General features: G+C 50.2%; 1 protein-coding gene across 7 annotated transcripts in view; it reads right to left on the bottom strand.

Annotated features, from left to right (window-relative positions):
* The window catches only part of LOC148321986 (uncharacterized), a 56,708-nt gene that overhangs the window by 29,027 nt on the left and 5,985 nt on the right, over positions 1–21,696 (bottom strand). For 4 of the 7 annotated variants that reach the window (XM_088317983.1, XM_088317982.1, XM_088317984.1 and 1 more), the window contains one exon: positions 6,513–6,558. The exons of 1 other annotated variant lie outside the window; for it this stretch is intronic. In XM_088317983.1, the coding sequence (XP_088174109.1) occupies positions 6,513–6,558 (46 nt within the window). Of the gene's footprint in view, positions 1–6,512; positions 6,559–6,620; positions 7,770–21,696 lie in introns of those variants that run through there. 2 more of the 7 variants (XM_088317987.1, XM_088317988.1) reach the window with 2 other exon arrangements.

The raw sequence follows: 21,696 nt of genomic DNA on the forward strand, positions 1-21,696 counted from the left end.
CGCTAATCAAAAAGTCATTTCACAACAGCGGCGCCAATCAACAAGCCAAAACTCATCCGGAAAAACTCAAACGGGTCGTTTTGGCCAGTCTCAAAATGGTCCACGCACAACGCGGTGCCCTTCGAAGGTTTTCAACCGGAAGCAAGATCGACTCAAACGGGTCGTTTTCCTCCAGCGGCCGAAAGCCAAAATTTCAATCGGAAAAATGGAAATGTCAATCCCAAAGTCAAGCTCCGCCCACCTCACGTGGAGTTTTCAAATCTTCGGATGACGAGTTAACGTGCACACGCGGCGGTCCACGCAAGCCAAGTGTTCATCCGGAGCGCATTTCTTGCCCTCAAGCTCGCCATTTGGCGTCCCTGAACAACAGAAAAGACGAATTGAATTGACAAATCGGGACAGATTCGTCCCTCGTGGGCTTTAAGCTTTGTTGGGAACAACGCAATCGGCTCCAAATTTCAGTTTGGGAAAAAAATGACTTAAAAACGATTACAAATTACGATGCCGTCCACATCCTTTGGTTGGGAAAAAAAAAAAAAAAGAAAAAAAGCAAGTGGCAAATTGTCCCGACTGACAAGTGAAGTGACAATTATATCGTGCAACAACAGTGCCGGCTTATTATCTTGTCGGCAACAAAATGACGCCGATGGATCGTCTGTCATTCTTTTTTTTTTTCCTTGAAGGCCGTCGAGAGGTAGCGAGCGGCGCGGCCGTGCCCGCGGGAGCTGAGAAATGTTAGTTTTGCAGTCAAGGTAAACAGCGTCTCTCCCACGGTGGGCCCGAACCCGACCCACTCTCAGTAAGCACATGTTTCCCATTGCGGTTGCGAGCGGGCGGAGTCACGTGAGCCGCAGTCATCTCCACCCCATGGTGGGATCACAGGACGGCACAGGACTGCTGAAGCGGAGGCCGCGTTCGGTTCCGCGTGGGAATGAAATCAAATCAAATTCAAAAGAATGAACGCTCGCCTAAGACGGACAGATGCATCGACTGCTCATCGAGACGTCAGCTCATCCGTCCGCCGCTCGTACGAGGATCGTTATATGGTCGCCGTACGGTTAGCGCATTCTCGCAGACGATAATTAGCTTTAGCTTGAAGCTAGCACACGGAAAGGCGAGATGAGGTGAAGAAATTCTTTTTCTTTCATGTTCATTTTGGCAAGAAATTGCTTGGAACTGTTGTTCACTATTTGGTGAAAGTGGTTTGAGTTGACAAGAGCAAAGCAAAAACAATCCAACTGATAAATAAAGCGTACTCGTATTGCAAGGCGCCAATGAATAGAAAAAGAAAAAGAAAGCAACTTCGAAAATATTGCCACAACATAAACGGAGACGAAGCCCAAAAGCAAAACATCTGCTTTGTGACTGACAAAAACGGGCACACGCAGGTAAGCACAGAAGACGACAATTTGGAAGGCAAGAGCCTGTGACCGGCCAGCCAATTAAAGCACAATTTGAAAAAGGACAACTGGTGCGACGCGCCATTGAGGAAGCGACGCCTAGCCAAGCATATCTTTGCACAAGCTGCTAATTAAGCGACGCCCCGCGACACTCGACTGCGACCACTTCAGCTCAAAAGACCGCAGAGAAAATTCTTTCTGGCAGTGCCTATTTAAAAAAAAAAAAAAGGGAGATGGGGGGGGGGGGCATTCAGCAGCTAGTTTACGAGTCGTCAATCTAAATTTGACGTTCCAAGTGCTCGGAAGTAGGAGACAGCTTCAAATGCGTTCACGTTTCTTGTTTGTCTGCTCCAAACACTCCAAAGGAAAATGTTTGCATTTTTTTGAAATATTGGTGACTCTTGGCACAGCTTTTGTTGAGCTGACCAAAAAAAAAAAGTCAGGGCTTGCGATGGCTGGAGAAAGTTGGAATGAGGAACACATGAAGGCTAATCCAGTCAAGGATTACCAATCGGCAAAATGTCATCCACGATAAACAAATGACGACCATTCGCAGTTCTGCGCCTCGAGGCTGCACGAGACCCCAACGGGGTCTGGATCCTGTTCAGCAGAGCGGGTAGACGCCGCCTGCCTCTTGGGAAACAAGGGCCAAAAAAAAAAGCCATCAGTCTTCCTCCGCCCTCAAAGCTTTTAAGGGCCAAACAATAAGTTTTGGCGTGTTTTGAACAGATGCTTAGAAAAATGCTTCTCCGCTTCCCAAAACGAAAACATCAGCGACCCAAGCGAATGCGCATGCCATCAATCACGCGCACGTTTTGTAATCGCACTTTGAGGTCTTGCAATGCGGCGATTCAAAAGTCAAAAAGAAAACGTTTGTTGACGTTACCAATCAACACGAGACGCGTGATCGGCAAGAAGGCGACGGCACAATTTTAGCGTTACAACCAACCACGAGAGGAAAGAATCCGACGGCGAGGCCTTTTTTCAACATTGGATATTCTTTCCGGCAAACAATATCACATTTGTGATGAATGATCGAAAACTGAGCCAAAGGCAAATGAAGCATTCACGAAGCATCAAAGACAAAAAGTATTTGGACGACAATTCCAGGCATTCGCGTTGTCGCGACCAATTCTGCCACACGAGCGTGAAGGCGACAAATGCAAACGGCAACAATCACGCAAACAAATCGCAAGCTTTGCCACTTCCCGCAAATCAATTTGTTTGATGAAACGGAAACGGAGACGGCGCATCAATGCAATGAATCGTCCGAGCCAACGCGTGCGGGCGGCGGCGCGATCTTCCGTCACCGTGAAAAAAAGGATTCGTCATCGAGTGCTCGTGAAGTTTGAAGAGCGTTCCGAGACGGAGCTTCATTTTTGCACGCAAATGAGACGGCGGCGTGTGGCGTCGAGGTCAAGTGAAGCCGACCGAGTGCGGAGGTCGAGGCATCGCGACTCCGGCCGCCGTCGCTTGCAAATGGCGGCTCGCTCTTCCTCGAGGGAACCTCGCTTACAAACACGTGACAATTTGCGGAAGCGCTTCTCCTCTTCCGGGTCGAGGCCCGTCCTACGCCGGCCGCTTTGGCTCGGTCCGCCTCGGATCGGTCGTCAGACAATCGCGGGGCACGTCGAGACCAACGAGCACTCACGCGCAACGGACGCCTTTTGGTTTTTGGAACGGGACCACGCGGGCCGACATGCGAACGCCTCGTAGGGAGGCCAGCGCCCGTTTCAAAGTCACATTTCCAAAGTCCTCGACACGAGCGCATGTGCGATGTGCTGAGCGTCGCCCTCCAATTTTGAATTGCGTTGCCTTCTTCGCCCGCTGAGCGCCGCACAAAAGCCATCTGGGGTGCGACTTAGCCGCCAAATAACTTTGGTTGCGCACTCGGCATGCTCGCGACTCGCATCGGCAACACATGCGGGACTTTTCCGCTCCATCCGCCGCACCGCTAATCCCGGCCGGCCCACACGAGCGACTCGGCCTGAAAGCCAAGAAGCTCTGGCGAGACCACCTGCTCGTCAAACTAAATTGCACTCAGCGAGGGACACGGAGGTGCCGGGATAAAAAAAAAAAAAAAAACATTTCTGTGATCTCGGCAAAAAAAAAAGAACAAATTGCGTTTCAACGGGGTCAAAATCGGCACCGGCGTCTGTTTGGACGCGAGCGTGTCGATCCGTCCACCTCGTCGCCTTTCATCTGAGCTTCTTTTCTCTTCCGCCGTCGGGCTTCAAGCGACCGTTATTATTGCAAGCATTATTATGTTCACCAACGCCGCAGGTCCGAGCACTCGTCGGGAGTGCGAGTCCGCACGCAATTGCGGGCAATTTCCTCCCCCGAGATAAAAGCGCAGCAAAGAGGCCGTCCTCGTCGCGCCCACGCCGCTTTCATCTTGGGCCATTTTGGCTTTCGTCACAACAGAGACTTGATTTGGACCCGAGCACCGGGCAGCGGGAAGGCGCACTTGGAATTGACGTTTATTTATGTTATTGTTGCCCCTAAAAAAAAAAGAAAAATAAAAAAACTGATGAGGAGGAAGACGGCCATTTTGATCTCAAATCTCAAATTCCAGATCTTTTCGACCCGGGAATTTGCCCAAATGAGCCGCCGGCCGGCTGATTGAAAGTAGCGAGCTGCAATAAGGCAGGAAAAAAAAAGTTCTGAAGACGCAAGAACAGCGAGCGGCTGGCCGAGGACGCTTGCCCGAAGTCAAGCATGCATGACGAGTTGTTTTAAAGACGGCCGCGGCCAAAAAGCGTCCGGAGCCTCGGCTTAGTGCCTTGAGGCACACCCGCCCCCGCCGCCCCCCCCCGCCGCCCGCCGACCTCGCTCCACTGGTCACACAGCATCAGCTCCCGTCCCGAGCCCGGACACTGATTTATGGGACAGGAGGATTACGGACAAGCCGGCCGTGTGGACCACCCAGATGGCGGCGCGGGCCGAAAGACGCCCAACCGCCGTGCGCAAAGCTTGAAAAAGGAAAGGAAGACCTTCGCACATCATCACAAATAATGCCATTGAAATGTTTTGGGTTTCTTCTTCTTCACAGAACTCGCTTTGGCATTGGAAATAATCGGGAATGTCCACAAAACGTTTGCAGTCCGCAAGTCTCTCCGTTTCAGTTCGGTGAGGTTGTGCCGAACGGCAGCGAACTGAAAAACAAGATTGGAATTGTCGTTGGAGATTGTCAGCAGCATGAGACGGTTCCGGAGCGCGGCGGCCAACGGGTGACTGCGGCGCATGTGGCGACAAAGCGGCACGCTAAGGTGAGCTCAACATGGCGCCGTGTTTGGCTTCGTCATTCACAAAGTGGGCCGGTCTGTCCCGGACCGCTCGGCCCAGCCGGACGCCCGTTTTTGGGGCCGGGGGTCGGGTGGTGACAAACTTTTCAAAAAGGGTTCAATTAACAAAGGCCGGAGGTTGATTTTATTCCGGCTCACGAATCGGAGTCGAGGGCCGCCAATTTTTATGAGTAAGGCCGGAACGGAACGAGATGGCGGCCGGAGGGCGAGGGACAGACCGGCAGGCAAATAAAGGGTCAAGTGCCCAGCTGTGATCATTTGATGCGCACAGCTGATGAGAAGGATTCTGCTCAATCACAATTTTTTTTTTCACGTGTCTAATTCGAGTGTGTGTCATGAGAACGAGCGAGCAGGCCGTTTGCCGAAGCCAAATTGGATTTCATGACCACCGATTCAAGGCAATGGCAACGTTTGCTGACCGGCCCGACTTGCATTTGGCACGCTAAACGGATTCTCATTTTGCTCCAGCAAGAGTGTGTGTTTCAAAATGGGTTTGTCACTTGTCGGGAACAACAGAACCAAATGTACCCGTCGGATGAGCTCAACAATACGAGTCGATGACAAATGGGACGCGGTGCATTCCTGCCGCATACCGCACTGTACGCCGACCTCATAAAGTCGGCAAACACTCACCTGCCCTGAGCTAACAACGTGAGCGGAGGCCAAAAGCGCAAACAACACTTGCCAGTCGATATGTGCACACAAGAAAAACCAACTCGGCTTTTGTCCGGAAGCCGGCGCATGAATTGCGACAAATGAGCCACTTTTCGAAAAAGGCCCGAGGGCGGCGTTGCGACGTCGATGCATTTCTGCCACAAGGGGGCAGTGACAAATATTGTCACGGCGGAGGACAGAAGAAGAAATTCGCTACTGTTATGGCAGCCAAAGTTACAGTTTCGAGAGTGCAGTCGCTACATGTGACAATTTGTCAAAAACGACAAAATGCCGAGTGCTCAACGTAGCGACAATTGTGAAAATTGGGCCGTGGCTTCCGGAAAAAGGTTGAAAAACGGCCTTTTGGGGGATCTTTTTGTTCACACAATCCGGCCCAAAAACTCTTTCAAATGAATTAAGTCAGACGGTTGTTATTTCCAAACTTTGGTTTCGTCTTCCAAATTCCAAAAAGATGGCGGCCAAGTGCAGTCGCGTAAGAATAACAGGAAACGCATTCGAGTTATCGACGAGCGCAGCGCACACAAAGTCCCCCCGAGGTTTGGTTTCCGACACAGTTGAGGAACCCGGGCCATTCCTGGTCATGTGACCAGACCCCCCCCCCCCGCCTGCCCTCCGATTGCCACTCGGCGAAAACAAATTCCTGCCCCATCGCCATAGAGATGAGTCAACAGCATGTCGGAAGGGGCGGGCGCGAGGGAGCCGGCGGAGTTAACAATTCATTCCTGCATCCGGCTCCCAAACACCGAGTTGTGTCGAGTCAAAAGGCCCGCAAAGGCGAAGGCGAAGGCGGGGGGGGGGGCATCACCCCGCCATGACACGCTGACAAGAACACACCGGACGCTGGCGGGTGGGCTCAGGCAACGGCGGTCAAGTGGGACGGTGGCCAAGCTTGACGAGCACGGCGCAAAACAGCAAACTGGGCGAGCCGATTGGAGAGTTTCGGGGATTTTGTTTTCGAAATCGAAGCCGTCGCTCGTCCGTTGCATTAGTTTGAAGCCGTCGGCATCTTTGGCAAATGTTCGTGGGTTGTTCAAAACGAAACTGATGAAGGCGAATGAAAGCTAACTTATTCACGACAGGTTTCAAGGGGGGCCCCCAACGGAGTGAGCAGCGACTTTCGAGAGGTACTCACCATCGGCGACGGTGGATGATTGGTGGCCGCAATCCGGATTCCCTCACTGTGGAAATAAAAAAGAAAAATGTCATGACACGCAAATGAAAGCAGCGGCAAGCGACGAACCGTTTCGGTCGTAGACTAAACCGCACAGGAAAAGTGCTTTGGCGCCATTTTTCGGCATCTGTTGGCGCTGAAAGTTTCGATCCCTCGTTTTGTATAGTTGACACCAAAGAGAAGAGTCACGATGTGGTCGCGCTGGTCTGAAAAACGGATTTAACACGACAGCGGGGAACCTCGGAGAGGAACGGCTTTATTTGACGCGACTTTTTGCGCACAGAAAATGTCAGCTCAAGTGACGAGTTGAGAAAGAAAAAAACAAACAAATAAGAGCAGCTTCTATCCGCCAAATGTGGCGCTCGGTGCTAAACTTGCCCAGGCCACTCCCACGCAAAGACGCTCGTCCAGAACGGGCAACAATAGACGGATTAGCAGGCGAGAGGCGTGTCGAGAGGAAAGCCGTCAACGGAGGAATGTTGCGATGAGGGCCGAGCGCACGTTTATGCGTGTCATTAAAATTGCAACAGATGCGGAACTTGTCGGGACAGCGCACGTGGTGACGCAATCGGCAAAATGGAGAATATGCTCACAAGTGGCGAGGCGGAGAAAACAAAAGAAATGGTTACGATGTGGTCCGAAGGATGAATACGGAATGTAAACTTTGTGTCCCGATGTTCGGAGATGACAAAACGTGGAAGAAAAAAAAAAAGAAATCGTTTCATCTGGGCGGAGCTGCGTGAAGTCATCGTCCGTCCGTGTCGAGTCCCAAATGGAGACGATCGTGTTCAGCGTCCTTTTTCGCGACACGGGGACGCGTTGGCCAAGTTGACGTGTTCGCCGCTACGTTTGTGAACTTGGCTTTTGCGGCCGTTCAAACTGCGTCTGAGAAAATGCATGGACGGGTGACGACAAACGCGTCATTTGGTCGAATTTGCCGGTGATGCCGGTGGACGGTCGGTCCCATTTCGTGGCTTTGCAAATCGAGCTTCCGACTCGCAAACACTTTGTCCCCAAAATGGATGAGTTCGTCGGACGCTTGGAGGGTGAGGTTGAAAATCCTTGACACCCGATCGTCAAGTAAAGAAGCCGCCAAAGATGAAAATCATCAAGGAATCGTGTCGCAGGTCGGCGAATTGGGGGGCCAGGCGGGTTCCCGTCGCTGCGTCTTGAGTCTGGGGGTGTCGGCAGACTCAAAGCAATTGCGGTTGAGAAAAAATTGGAAGGTTTGCCGTCGGCATGTGGAATATTTTGGATATGGCGCCTCCACATCTGTGGTCACGAGGATGGCTCAGGAAAACTGAAATGTTACAAAAATGCTTTCACGCTAAATGTACACAGTTGACAGTCTTGCACAAGATTAAAAAAAAATAAATCTGAATTCACTTGGCGGACTTTTTAGCAGCGAAAAGAAAAACAGCCACAACGGCGCCATCTGTCAGATCGGGCGGGGAATTACACTCAGGAGCTCCGACACCCGCCCCGGTTGGCCATGGACAGCGTTGGCCGTTCCAACAAATTGCGCCCCCATTTTTTCACTTCAAAAAAGTGCTCAAAGTTTTTGCCAACAATCGAGCAACGCCACAAACTTGTGAGCGACGGTTCCGGAATCTCGCAATTGAGGCTGCGGGTGGCCAACTCGCGAGCGAGGACGGCCTCAAGCTAGCTCGAGTCGCGAGCGACGCACGTCAGTCAGAAAGCACGCGCACGTAGCGAAAAAAAAACGGACGTTGAGGGATTACACCCTCCGATACCGCCGCAGGAAACGCCAGACAGGCGGAGCCATCGCAGCGGATGCATTCCCCTCCGCTCGCCGCTTTTTTTTTTTTTTTGGGAGTGATCGCTCATCATCTCACCTGGCGGGATGAAGCCTTTGTAAACATCTGCAAGCCTTACTCACTTGTGTGTGTCATTTTCTGCTCCCGCAGGAATTTGAAGAGCAAAAAGCCTCGCAGCGCAATACCAAACGTTCAGCCATCGAGCATTTCCATTCCAATTAGTCAAGAAAGGGACGATTCATTCCGTGTCGATACCAAATCCGACTTTAGGCCGCTAGCGGGTTAGCGTGAGCTGAGCTACGTTGGTGGTCGCCGCTTTTTGGCCAGACAAAGAAAAAAAAACGCCAGTCAAGGTACATCTGATTTATTTTTTTTCTCAGGCAACAACAAAGAAGCGAAGAATCGTGCAACGGATCGTGTTCCGCCACGATCGGATTCATGCATGCTTGTGCTCGCCAACAAACTCGCAAAACTTGCTTGGGGGAGGTCATAAATGCGGCAGCACCGGATGCTTCCTTACTTTTCATTTTGTTGCTATGCAAATGTGCAAACCGCACTTCGAGTCGACCTTTCCGTTGCGCGTCACATGAAGCGGCAGGTCGACATTCGGGCCTTATTTGCTCTGTCGGGCGCGAGCGCTTGAACAGTGACGCGCCAAAGCCGTAAAAAAGTCGGCCGCCGTGTTTGCTTAAGAACAGCCAAAGAACGGGCCGCCGTTCCAAAACAAATCCCTCGGCCCGCATTCCTGCCCGTCCGTCAAACGCTTACCTGTCGAACGGGATGTGACAGCGAACGGAAAAGGGGACGTGATTGCCGTCACGGACGCGATGACTTGCAAGTTTGCTTCCGCGCTCGCTGACTTGGTTTAATTTGCGTTGCCAGCTCGTCGAGCGGCTGCAAACATCTTGGCAAATCTCGAAAAAAGGGATTTTCTACTTTCTCGTCACTCCCGGTTCAAGTTTCCGAGAAAACGACAAACAACCAACGCCAATCACACGCTGACTATTTTAGCAAAGCACAAATTTGGCAGGCAAACACTTTTTGCACTAAACACATTTCGCCTTTTCGCTCCTCCTTATTCTCATCAAATTCTTCTTTTTTGTTTTGTTTGTCATATTAGCAGTGTTGTTCATATTTTGTGGACACAAAGTGAATATTCGGATTGCGGCACGACTAAAAATGGGTCCTAATCAACGAGCTTGTTTGTTTGGAATCCGACAGTTTTAACTTTGTCTTTATTTGTGACGTCTGTCTCGCAACTTTTTTGATGAGATTTCCCACAAGCGCCGGTTCTTATGTAATGCCGACAAACAAACCGAAATGGGGGGGGGGGATCCATCAAGTGGGGAAACAACTAAAAGAGAGCGAGAGCGAGAAAGAAGCAGGATGCCATTTGGATGTGGAGGGGTGCTCATAAACAGCCATGAAAGGGGCCCCTCTTTTCAGGCCACCAGCCGAGATGAGCTTCGCTGGGCCCGCCTTTTGTTTTGGCCTTAAACATTTAAAAAAAGAAACAAAAAAAAAGGCGGGGGGGGGGGCATCTTGAAGTGTCCAAGGCCCTGTGATGCCATTCGATTGGGTGCCCGCTTTGGGGTGCAAAAAATAAAAAAAGGCTTCAGTGGCGCTTGAAGTGATTTCAAAGATGGCGGTGGGGGGAGCACAGCCTGCAAATCGTGTTTGGGCGCAACCCCGAGCGGGAGGAGAATAGAAAGGCAACGTGCCAAGGGAGCCATCACTCGATCGTATGCAAAGTTGTTCCCCACTTGATGTTGAAACAAAAGGCGGCGAGCATTCCTGCGTCACGTGACCAGGGTCAACGCGCCGCCGTTGCGGGCGGGGTCAGCGAGTGCAGCCAACTTCCCACGCTGCCTCATAACGCATCGACGCCACGGAACGAGAATGCGCTCTAATCGCCCGTTGCACGTTTACAGAAAAAAAAAAGCTGCCGGCCTGGTGAGCCATTGAGAAACGCATAAAAGAGAAAAACGTTGACGTCTTCTAAAAACATCGGAATCATTTCCAAAGCATTTGTGACCAATGAGATGCTTTGTGACTACAAAACATGTCAGGAAAAGCCGACTAGAACTTGGGAAACTGAAACGGTGGCAGGTGCACGAACTGGCATTTAAGTTTAAAGGTTTGGTTGAGCACGGCGCCATCCCAGAGCAGGGCAGGCGGAACGCCTCCAGCCCGGCCGGACGTCCATTTTTGGGCCGGGTGGCGTGGGGTGACTTTTTTTTTTTTTTTTTTTTAAAGGGGGTTCAATTCATCACAACCGGAGCCCAAAAATCGGCGTTTTGCGTGCGATGTGGTCGCGAGGCGGCCAAATGGGCAAACCACAAGAACTGCCTCCCAACGCATCTTAAGCGCCGCCACCAACTGGTAATATTCTTGGAGTTTCAGTTTTCCGTGTGGTCCCTGAAGTGCACACTAAGGTGATTGGCTCCTGTTACGGGGTGAGTGAAATGGGGCCAGAAAGGGGGCGGGGCTGACCATTTTTATGAAGATGGCCGGCAAAAAAAGGTTCTGAGCCATTTCCAGTTGTGAGGGTGTGCGCACTTGTGCAACGACATGACTCTCCTGTTGGAAAACATTTCTTTTTTTGTTGTTGTTGTTTTTCATAGTTGACGGACTTTTGGTGGACATTTTCACCGACGGAAACCTCGACTTGTACTCGCAATCAAACGGTTTGAAAACGTGTCCAATTCCCAGCATGGCCTTGATCGCGTTCATGTCGGACGAAAGAGATCCTTGAAAATGAAGAGCTTGGCAAACGTTGCAAGAGCGCGCCGGCCGTCCATGCGTGGAAATCTAATAGGCATGAGAGAATGCGAGCGTCAACAAAAGGGACGGACGGGAGCAAACAAAAGCGCCGAGCGGGCGCCTCGAAACAGGCCGAGTCTTGTTCTTCCGCTCGTCTTTTCCGGTTCGATCTCGTCCACGTCAGCCGTCGGGAACGACGTCAAACGTACGGCCGCACGTACTTGAAAACTGACGAGACCACCTCAATTTCTACATTCTGACCCAGTTGAGCAGATTTGTGACACTTTCTTGTGGAGTCAAAACAAATTTTTGGCAAGTTTCCGGGAAAAATAAAAAAACTGCTGCGAAAAGTTTCATACATTCTTTTATCGTTGATTTGAACGGTTGTCATTAAATGTCGTCATATGAAAAGCAATTTTATTCTCTTTCTGTACAAAATGTGAACCGAACGGTGAATTAAAAAAAAAAAAAAAGGCAACTTCTATTTGCCGATTTTTCACGCCGTCTGTCAATTCATGAAATGTGTGATGATGTCACAAAGTGGCGTCGACGTGTGAAACGTGACGCTCGCACTCGCTCGCAATTTTCTACTTTTCCGGAAGCTGGAAAATTTGCGAGTCGGGAAAAAAAAAAGAGTTGCGAAGTTGCATCGGTTTTCCGGTGGGCGCGCCTCCAGCATTTGAGAACCGAGACAAGGGCTTGATAATTCCTCATTTTGCAAATGTTGTCAATCATTTCAATCGGTGAGCTCGGTCGTGCCGCAAGAAAATCCGCTTGCGCTGGTGCGAGAACTCGACTTACGTCGAACCGGTTGGCATCCAAATCGCGGCGCGTTGCGGTTGTCGTCGCACACGAGCCGGCGTTCCGACGCGTTCGCTAATCCTTCTCCAAAACGCGGTGTGTCAACAATCAGGAATGCGCGGCGCCTAAACGAAAACATTGTTCGGGTGCCAACAACATCACAAATAAAAGCAGCGATGTGACGCTGCCCTGTGGGCACCGCCGGAGAAGAACAGACATGCCAGATAAGAAGGAGGTCCGAGTCCACGACTTGGATACGCTTCAAATTGGTCGAAATCAGAAAGTTCACCGCCACCGGGGACGACGTGGCGAGAGAAGCAACAAAAGCACTTGAGTGGCTTCTTATTACACTTGGACGCGCTTCGAAAGAAGAGCGGCGGGCTTTGAATGAGCGACAGCAGGAATCGCGATTCGGGGCCGAGCTTCTTGTAAGGACGGAGCCCGTTCTCATGCACGAGAAAACGCTCCGCATGGTCTTGGGCAAGATTTGGGCCGGCAAACGGAGGCACGTCTGTGCCTTTCTGACCTTAAGTTAAGTTGCGTGAAAAATCACCGCTAGGCTACGTTGCAAGCGCTGACAAAAAGCTCAGTTGACTCCCATCGGTCTCGCAAACTCGGGTCCGAGTGGGAAATATTTGGACACAACTTTGACTTGGGACGTTAGCGGTCGCCGCCGTCTCGCTCAAGCGTCATCAGAAAAAGCCGAACTGGGCGTGCGATCTCGGAACCGTTCCGGTCTCGACCCTCCGGCCTTATTCCTAAAAATTGCTCCGGATTTCAATCAGAATGACATTTGCCCGCACACGCTCGTCTGAAGCGGCGGAATGAAAACTTTTGCCTGTCGGCTGAGCTGAGGGACAGCGACGGCAACGAATGAACGCAATTTTTTTGGGGGTCGTCGTGAACTGCGCTTTGCGTTGTTTTAAGAACGCATTTTAAAAGCGAGCAGCATCTCATCCACGCACGTCAGTGGAAGATCAAACATGCAGACACGACGAAGCGGGCGCTCGCCGTACGCGAGGCGAGACAATCGGCTCGGCTGTTTTTGTTGCACGGTCGCGCGCTTGCAGCCGACGTTGACGTTGCGTGAGGCCGACGCGGAAATGCGCCGCAACACAAAAGCGCCTTCAGTTTTGTGTTTCATTTCCTGGCCGCATGCCGCAGGAATGAGCATCCTTGTCGAGGCGCGCTGTCGTGTTTACATTTTACGCTGCACAACAGGAGATTGTTTTGCGCTCGTGTTCACGACGATGAAGATGACGATGATGATTTTTTATTTTTTTTTTAATGACTCCAAAGTATGTGCTTGTCTTCAAAAGAGACGGTGATTAAGAAGGGTGGCACCTCGACAAACAAAAGGGCCTTTAAGTGGAACGCCATCTTGGATGGTCTTGCCTTTCACGTTTTACCTGCAACTTGGGGACCTCCTTTCAATTCATGTTCAACTCCAACTCTGCTTTCACGGCGATATTGCACTTTTGTAGTTCTCAGATTTAACTTGCAATTAGGTTTTTGTTTTTTTGTACTATTCGTAACGACCGGTCGCAGCTCAGCGTGTGAACGTCAGGTGAGTCGTGATCGGTTCTGACCTAAGTCATTTTTCAGCAAGTGGCAAATTGGATTTTTAAAGCTATCAATGAGAAATAATTGAGTTATTAAGTTGATAAACGATTACAAGGGTGGCAATGTACACCACCGATGCGAAACGCCACAAATCACCACAAGGTGACGGAACAAAAACAGATCGTCATGGCAATTAAGGACCAAATGGTTCGCTTCAACATGTCAAAAGAATTCTGCCGCACTTTTCCGTGCGTTGACGACAAACTTTCCGAGTGACTTTTTGTAGCACGATGCTCATTTTGTCAGATGAAAGCGTTTATTTGCGCTCCGGTTCCAAAGGCAAACGAAAACGTCCCCACGTCACACTCGACCAAGCAGCAAGCTCAACTTGACCCGTCAGCCACCTCGGCTGCGGCGCTTGCGTAATCGTGAGTGCTCGACGATCACCTGACCTGCCACTTGCAGAACTTGCCCGTCACTTTGCAAGTACTCACTCGTCCTGATTTCATAGGTGTCATTTTAATCGACGTTGTTGTGTGTGCGTGTGTCAAACGAGCACATATAAACATCCTCGTGTCTTCACCTGCCACAACCAATCATTAGTGCTGTCATGAAGCCACCTCCGCAAGAGGCCTCACAAGCCCAAACAACCGGAGGTGCACTCACCTGGAGGCCCAATCATAGCCTCTGAACACGCACACACGCACACACACGCACACACAAACCAAACCCTCCACCCGTTCACTTTGCTTTCCCCCCGACCGCAAAAGTGATTTAGCGACTTTATTACGATTGTGGCCACCGGTTGAAAGAGATTGCAAAAGAGCGCTTGGCGTAAAACGACGCTTCTACGAGCGGACGACAGCAAGAATTTGATTTTGCGGCGATGGGCAATCCACGCAAGCACATTTGCAGCGGCTGCTTCTCGAAGGCCAGAACTGGACGTGAAGCGTCCGACGCTCAACGTGGAAAACGTGATTTGGTTTCTTTGCAATGAGCACATTGGCGGAGGATGTCTGGACGAGATGACGTCCGAGCTGGGTCACGTGACCTTTACAATCAACGAGACGCAGGCCGGCAACCTCCCTCCACGCACGCGCACGCGCACGTCCTTTTTCGGCCAGAATTGTTTTCTTTTTTGCTGTTGCAAAGTTACACTCGATTATTCTTTGATTTCCTTTTTGTAGGCCTCCAAAAATAAGCAAGTGAAACGAAATCCAATTTTATTTTCAAAGCCGATGAACTGCGTAGCGTTGCACTTTTGCAACTTTTCGGCGCCCAAAGAGCGGAGTTGACTTCACTAAGTGCAAGTGGCGAAAGATGCCGCCGCCGGGTACACGCACGCGCACATCTGTTGCTGCGAGTGCAGATGTTTGAATGACGCAACAAAGCCAAGTCCAGGTACAGTCCGCCACCTGAACTTGGTCCCGCCCCAACAAAACGCTTCCTCGCCAGCTCAGCGGCGTGTCGGAATGAAAGAGGCCTTGTCTAAGAGCTTCATCTTGAGACAATTAGTCAACACGTCTCGGTTTAAAAGATGGCAAAAAAAAAAGAAGGCCACACCCCTTCCCTTCAACGGCGGCCCTCAGGTGTCTATGACGTGGGTCGGGTCTTTTTTTTTTTTTTTTTTGGGTTGTTGTTTTTTTGAGCCATTTTGCGTTAACCCGTTCCAACTTGAGTGTTTGAAAAGTCCCGGGGTGCCACAAGCGCCCCCCCCCCCCCGTCACAGCCTTCGTGCGCCGAGTCTTGAATGAAAGCGGACTTGAGGACGACTCGAATGGCTTTCCACTTTCCCGAAGCGCGCACCCAGGGGGGATTCCAATAAAAATGGCAAGATGGAGCCTCGCTGCGGTCGCAACCCTCGGGGGCGATTTGACGAATTTGGGGGAGGCCGCGGGGTCAGAGCACACATGGTTTGAGTCAGGTTCCATGTCGGAAGAGCGACGGAAAGGGTAGCAGGAAGCCTCCGATTCTCGCTTCCTGCTCGCGCTGGAAAGCTGATCTTTTGCGCCACCGGGCACCAACCTCAACATTGATGGGGACGTAGAGCGCTTTGAAACGCAAACTTGAAGAGCGTTCCAATTTCAAGTCAAAGTGTGCGCGCCAACAAACGAGTTCACGGTGATGAGAGCGTCGAGTGGTTGAATCAAGATGGCCGCCTTGGCAACCGTTTGCGCGTTCATTTCGCCTCGACAGCTTCAAGACGTGATTAACCGCGTCGGCATAATTGAGCGCTTCTTCACTTGATGGCCAAACGAGTTGAATCAAGAGCGCCGCTGCCGCAGCACGTTTTGTGATTCATCAACAAACCTTTTGGGCGCGGATGAACGCTCGCCAGCCTTCGGCATTCAAACAATGTCATTTTTTGGCTTTTGTTGGTCCTGACCTGACGTTCAACTACGCGGCGGCGGCGTGTTCTCTACGACACGACAGACAGCGAGCGAATGTAGGTGACGCACGGGTGAGGCGCTAATTACAGGCTGTCGCAAGCGTCTTAATTGCTCGCCAAGTCGCTGTCAGTTAAAGTGCTCCTGGTCGGAAGAACTCCGGCTGACCTCGCCGTCCCGCCCGAGCAACGGAAAGATGAGTCATCTCGCAGCGCCGCAGGTTGCGATCGGCCGCCAACGACTCGCTTCAACGCGGACGTCCAGTTGACTTGAACGTCATCGCGAGCGACGCAACAGATCGCGTGGCTGCAAAAAAAAAAAAAGAGATCTGGGCTCCACGCAGCGGCCCGTTTTCACGTTTGTTGCTAAAAAATAAATAAATGTCCGAGTGGCCTCGCAAAGCGCGTGAAGACTCGCCATCGGACAAACGACGTTCCCGCAAAGCGTTTTGCATTTGCGGGGATGGCAGAAAAAGTTTTTTCATTTCATCGAGCACATCGAGTTGCGAAACAGAAAAGTGAATTTGCGCATCGCTTTGAAGGAATTCTTTCAAAAACGACTTTGCTTCGCTCGCAAGGCCGCTTTCACGAAGCACTCGCCTCGTTCTTCCCGACGCCACTTTGTGCTCGTCTTGTGTCTGGCAACAAGATGGAGCATGTTCACTCTCAAGCTTTCTTCACTTTTTCTTTTTTTTGGGGGGGGGGGCAGTGAAAGGGATTGAGAGATTACATTATTTTGAATTCCTTTGAACTTAATGTCGTAATTGCCCCCCCCCCACCTCACTTTGCACCTCCTCCTTCTCCTGTGGCACAGCACGACGATCGTATGGTGAATAGCGCGAGCACAAAAACATTTCTCCCTTGAATGAAGAAAATTGAAGAGCAAACCAAGCAAAGGCCGATTTTGCATAAAGAAATCAGATTTGGCCAAAGCTCGTTTGAACACTTTTTTGACGTCATAAGCCGGGTCACTTGCGTCTAATCGCAGTAAGCAGATCAGCGGGCGCACATGTTTGCGTGCGAGGTTTTTGCCGCCTCATGGCAAAGGTCAGCGCTTGCAAAACTTTGATCGACTGCAACTCATTTCAAGTGACAAAAAACATTTTTTGCTGGCCACTCAAACGCATCACGCACACAAACTGGCAAACAAGTCACACGCCACAATCACACTTTTGGCAAAGTTCATTCTCCAGGTGACCAGGCAAACCGTAACCGGGAGTCGCCAAAAGCGCAGCGCCTGCGGTCACCTGGGGGGGCGCCAGAGCACGGCAACGGGAAAGCGCAAAAGGATGCGCACCAACAAAAATGAGGTCGCGCGTGGAATCTGGAGGAGGGAAGCAAAGTTCCCAGACGCGACAGATTTGCGAGCGCAAACCTACAAAGTTCCGATTCCACCTTGAAAGACGAACGCTTGAGAATGACAAAAGCCAAAAGCACTTGTGCACGTCGGAGCAATTGTCCGTGGCTGCGTCGTGCCGCTCTTAAGCAAATCCAACCGGTTTCTTTTCATTTCCATCCTCGCCACAACGGGCACACCCTCCATTAACGAGCATTCGTGTTTTGGAGCGCGAGACGCTGCGGGAAAGCCGAGCAACCTGAGAACATCCCAGACCACGCAAAGAAAAGCCACGCAAGCTTTTGCCGCCAACGCCGCGCAGAAATTCCAAGCCGGTATCCCAACGCAGAACCTTTTTGCCTCTGCCATTTGGCTTTTAAAGGAAATGCGGGAACGCCAAACTAATCCGCTCTTTGGATTGTTTTGGCGGCTGCCGGAGGGCAAAGAAACAAAAGACATTTGACGTTGACGCGGACGCTCTCGTCCTTGCCATTGACGTCTGCGAACGTCAACCCGGCAAACATTTTGAGAATTTGCGGGCGCGGTGGATCGCAATCCGTGCTCCTTGCGAACACGTTGCCGTCCTCAAACGCGTTGGAAATGGGAGATCCGCTTCCTGCTCAGACCCACCAGTGCAAAATGTTTTCAGGGGGAGTCCGATCAATCTCGTTCACATTTTTCTACCTGCCGCTCAGGAAAACAATGGCGGCTCAAGCCATGAAGGGGAATTCCAAACGCCGACGCAGAGCCTGATGGGCTTTTTTCCTCAGTGGCCATCGGCTGGCCTCAAAGTCACCTCGGATGCAAAATGCAAAATGTGACGTGTCACTTCAAACAAAAAACACAAAAACCAGAACAACGTTGATTGGGTTGCAAATCACTTTGGACATTCCAAGTCCAAAGTCGATTTGAAGCGTGTGCGGGCAACGCCGCGAGTGTCCGCCGCAATTCGTCAACGCTCCAATTCAGTTGCCGTTATCATCTTCGGAGTGACACCTGGCGTTCGGCAAACAATGATAAACTCATCAAGCGAGCGGATCCTGCTGGTGTCAGAAGGCCAACATGATGCCGGCGGGTCACAGATAAGAACTTGAGTCCAAACGCAAACGGAATGAGTTGCACGTTGGCGCTCCCGCACGAAGCGTCCGAAGACCTCGAGAGGAAAAAAAAAGTGGCGATGATTGCGTTTGTGGTTTGCGGTCGTTCATGGGAAAGTAGGTCAGCTTCACGGATGCCATGTTTGCTGCCGTTGCAATAAAAGCAACGGCAGCAAACTCGCGTCTCGTTTTCAAGTGGACAAGAAAAAAAAAATACTTCATCCGAACCAAAAAGTCACGACTGACTCTGCACAATTTGCCATCAAGTTTTCCAGAGTTCGGCAAACCGTACGACAATTTTTCTCAATAAGGTCGACACGGTGGCGAAATCACGGCCGGCGGTCGGACGAAAAAGGCTCATGTGGCCCGCTCTGCAGTTTTCCGAGTTCAAAAGCCGTTCCAGGCCCATTTTTCAATCCATTTCAGAACCGAGTCCCAAAAAGATGAACATTTGCAAAACAGATGTCTTCTTCGGGGAATAAAGCGAAAATCTTCCCCACCGAGAAAACGCTAGCGCACGTCTCCCAGCGGCAGACGACAAGCGGAAAACGGTGGCGTTCAATCGCGGAGCGCGGAGCCCACCGAATGTTTATCAGAGCGCAGGCCCGAGACGGCTCTGTTTGAATAATCAGCTACAAGTCAAACAAACTGCACCAGGAGGGATGTTTTTGCAAAGCGCTTGGAAATGGGAGGCGGGGTTAGAAAAAGGGGGGAGGGAAGCAAAAAAAAAAGTGTTTGGATGAAACAAAGAGCGCTCGCTGCAAATGCGTATCGTCATCGTGATCGCAATCCGATCGGGACAGCGGCGCAAAAAAAGGGCACCGAAGCGCACCTTCTGTCCTATCCTGGAGCCGACACCCCGGATCGGTCGCCGGTCTATCGCAAACAAGCGTGCGTGAGACCTCGTTTGATTTCAACTCTTGCACACGTCGAGGCCGGATCGACCCGTCGGCGGGCAAACCCTCGTCACATCAACACGCCTCGGCTCGGGTTATTTTTGGACACTTCGGGGTCGAGGACACGCGATAAAGAGGCCCAAGATGGACACGAGCCGGCAGACTTGCAACAGTGGCCAATCGTGCAACTTTCTTAGCGACGCCGCGGTCCAAAGTGCAAATGATTAAGGGAAACGTTTGCAAGTCGGAATTGAAGAGGAGGTGACGTCGGCGCTGCCGCAAAAGTTGTCCGATGCTGCCAGCGGCGGCAAACGTCAAGCGCGGGTGTGACGATTCAAAAAATTGTCATCGTTTGGGAAGAAAAAAAAAAAAAAAGCACGGCTGGTTTTATGAAAGTACTTTCATCTTTGGCGCTATCAGCTCAAGCTCTTTTTTTTTTTTTTACAGCTTAATGACCGCAGACTGCAGAACGCCAGACATCGGAAGGTGTTTTTATGGCGTCGCTCCTTTGTGACGGGGCCAAATGTCGTTGCTTTACTGTACAGACAATTTGGTTTGCTTTCCTAGCACTCGCAGGATGAAGATTGCAGCAACTTTGAAGCCTTTTTATTGATTAAAAAAAAATAAAAAAAATATCGAGGTTCAAATGTCTTTTGTCTGAAATCGTTTAAGAGTGACGGCGGACAAGTTGTCGTTTGCAATCGGCCGACGTCTTTGTCAAAAGAGTCGATTCTGAATCAGAAATTCTTCAAATTGCGTCCTCCATTTTGTGGCAATTGTCACGACCGTTCATCGAGTCGGACGCTCAATTCCCGTTTCAAATCAGAACGGAAGCAGATCCTTGACTCGCCAAATAAAGTCACTTTTTTTTTTGTAGTACATTTAACGCAGCTTTTTGTGCCGGGATGTTTGTGGCCAAAGAATTTCTTTCATTTCTTTGCGTCTCACGTGTTTCCAACACGTTTGTCGAGTGCAAAACGGTGCCCTTCAAAAGACGGTCGTGTTCTTTGACCGTACTTTGGTGCGATCCCTTTAGAACGCGTATAACCTCGTGCGGGCCAATAAAACCGAAGGGGCGGGGATTAGCACGGTGGCCTGACACGGCGTTCACGTACGCACGCACACACACTAAAGTCTAAACATGACACAATTGCAGTCGGCGTGAGAGCGGCTGCGTTTCCACGCTTGTTTATATGCGGCTTCAAAATGGAAGCTGCCCCGCGGGCGCCTTCCAACACAACTCCGCGCATGGCAAAGGAAAAAGGAAGCTGCCACTAGAAAAAAAAAATTTAATTAAGTGGGACGCCATCATGAATATCAACAACATTAAGTAAGTAAGGCAAAAAAACAAAGAGACTGGAAATGAAGTTTAGCCGAAGGATCATGTTTACGTGATTTAATTAAAGCCGTCCTCTCGCTGATTAAAGAAGCTTTGTCGGGATTTGGGAGACATGTTTCAGCATGAAGCACACGAAATGCTGAATAAAAGTGAACGCTGTTAAAATCGACACCGTGTCGGGTGTCGCGGACGCCGTGACCCTCCTCGGGGGGGTCGGGTGGTGGGAAAGGAGCTGACCCTCGCCCACCCGTGTCGATCAAGTCGACATTCGGGAAACACTTTTTGGGCAAAAGACATACCGACGCCTGAATTTTTCAAGCAGGGAGAAATATTCATTGTAGTAGCTTTCACTCCTAATTTTGAATCGACTATGTCCAATAGAACGGAATGTTTTTGGCATACATTGATTTATGAAACACAAAAGACATTAAATTACAATAATTAGAAAATAATAATAAAAACTATCAATCACGAGAAAAAATGATTTATTAAGTAAATAAAACAAAATCCGACAAGTAAAAAAAGTATTTATTCAAAATCTAGTAAAAAAAAAAAAATTAAAAATGGGAAAATTAACTGAAATGGTGTCAAGAAAATGCAAGAGCGGCCCCGAAAGAACTTTGGTGTCCTAAAACAATTAGTGTGGTTAAAGCTAAAAGTAAAATGCAAATAAAGAATGAATTATAAAATGTCATGCAGCCACGTGTCCATGCGCTCCAACGTGTGGAATTCAGACAAAACCAGATTGGGAGCGACAACCAAATCGGATTGACCGTACTTCAAGTTTTGCAATATTAACTTCTAATTGACTTCTTGTTCTTGGTCCCTAAACACATTAAAGACACTTTGGCATGAACTGTACCAGCATTGCGTGCTTTTTCCTTTTTTAATGCTGTAAATAAAGGACGGGGTTGTTGGGGGGGATTCCAAGTCATTTGTGTGTGAAAGGACAAAGAGGACACGAAGCACGTTGTACCTGTGGGAACTGGTACATGACACTCGCAAGCTCTGTTGTTGTCACCCAATGAAAATGTGCCCCACCTAGCCACGTGACTTTTCCGTTCGCCAAGTTTCGGCAACAAACAACACTGACTTGCTTTCAACATTCAAGTCTGCCAAAAACTAGAGGAGCGAGCGACCGCTGACTTTTTATGGTTTCTGCCTTTATCGGTGTCGGAGAGCACAT

This window comes from Idiotropiscis lumnitzeri, chromosome 15, assembly GCF_059441095.1.
Source record: "Idiotropiscis lumnitzeri isolate Australia: NSW breed Sydney's pygmy pipehorse chromosome 15, RoL_Ilum_1.0, whole genome shotgun sequence".
NCBI classification, from domain to species: domain Eukaryota; kingdom Metazoa; phylum Chordata; class Actinopteri; order Syngnathiformes; family Syngnathidae; genus Idiotropiscis; species Idiotropiscis lumnitzeri.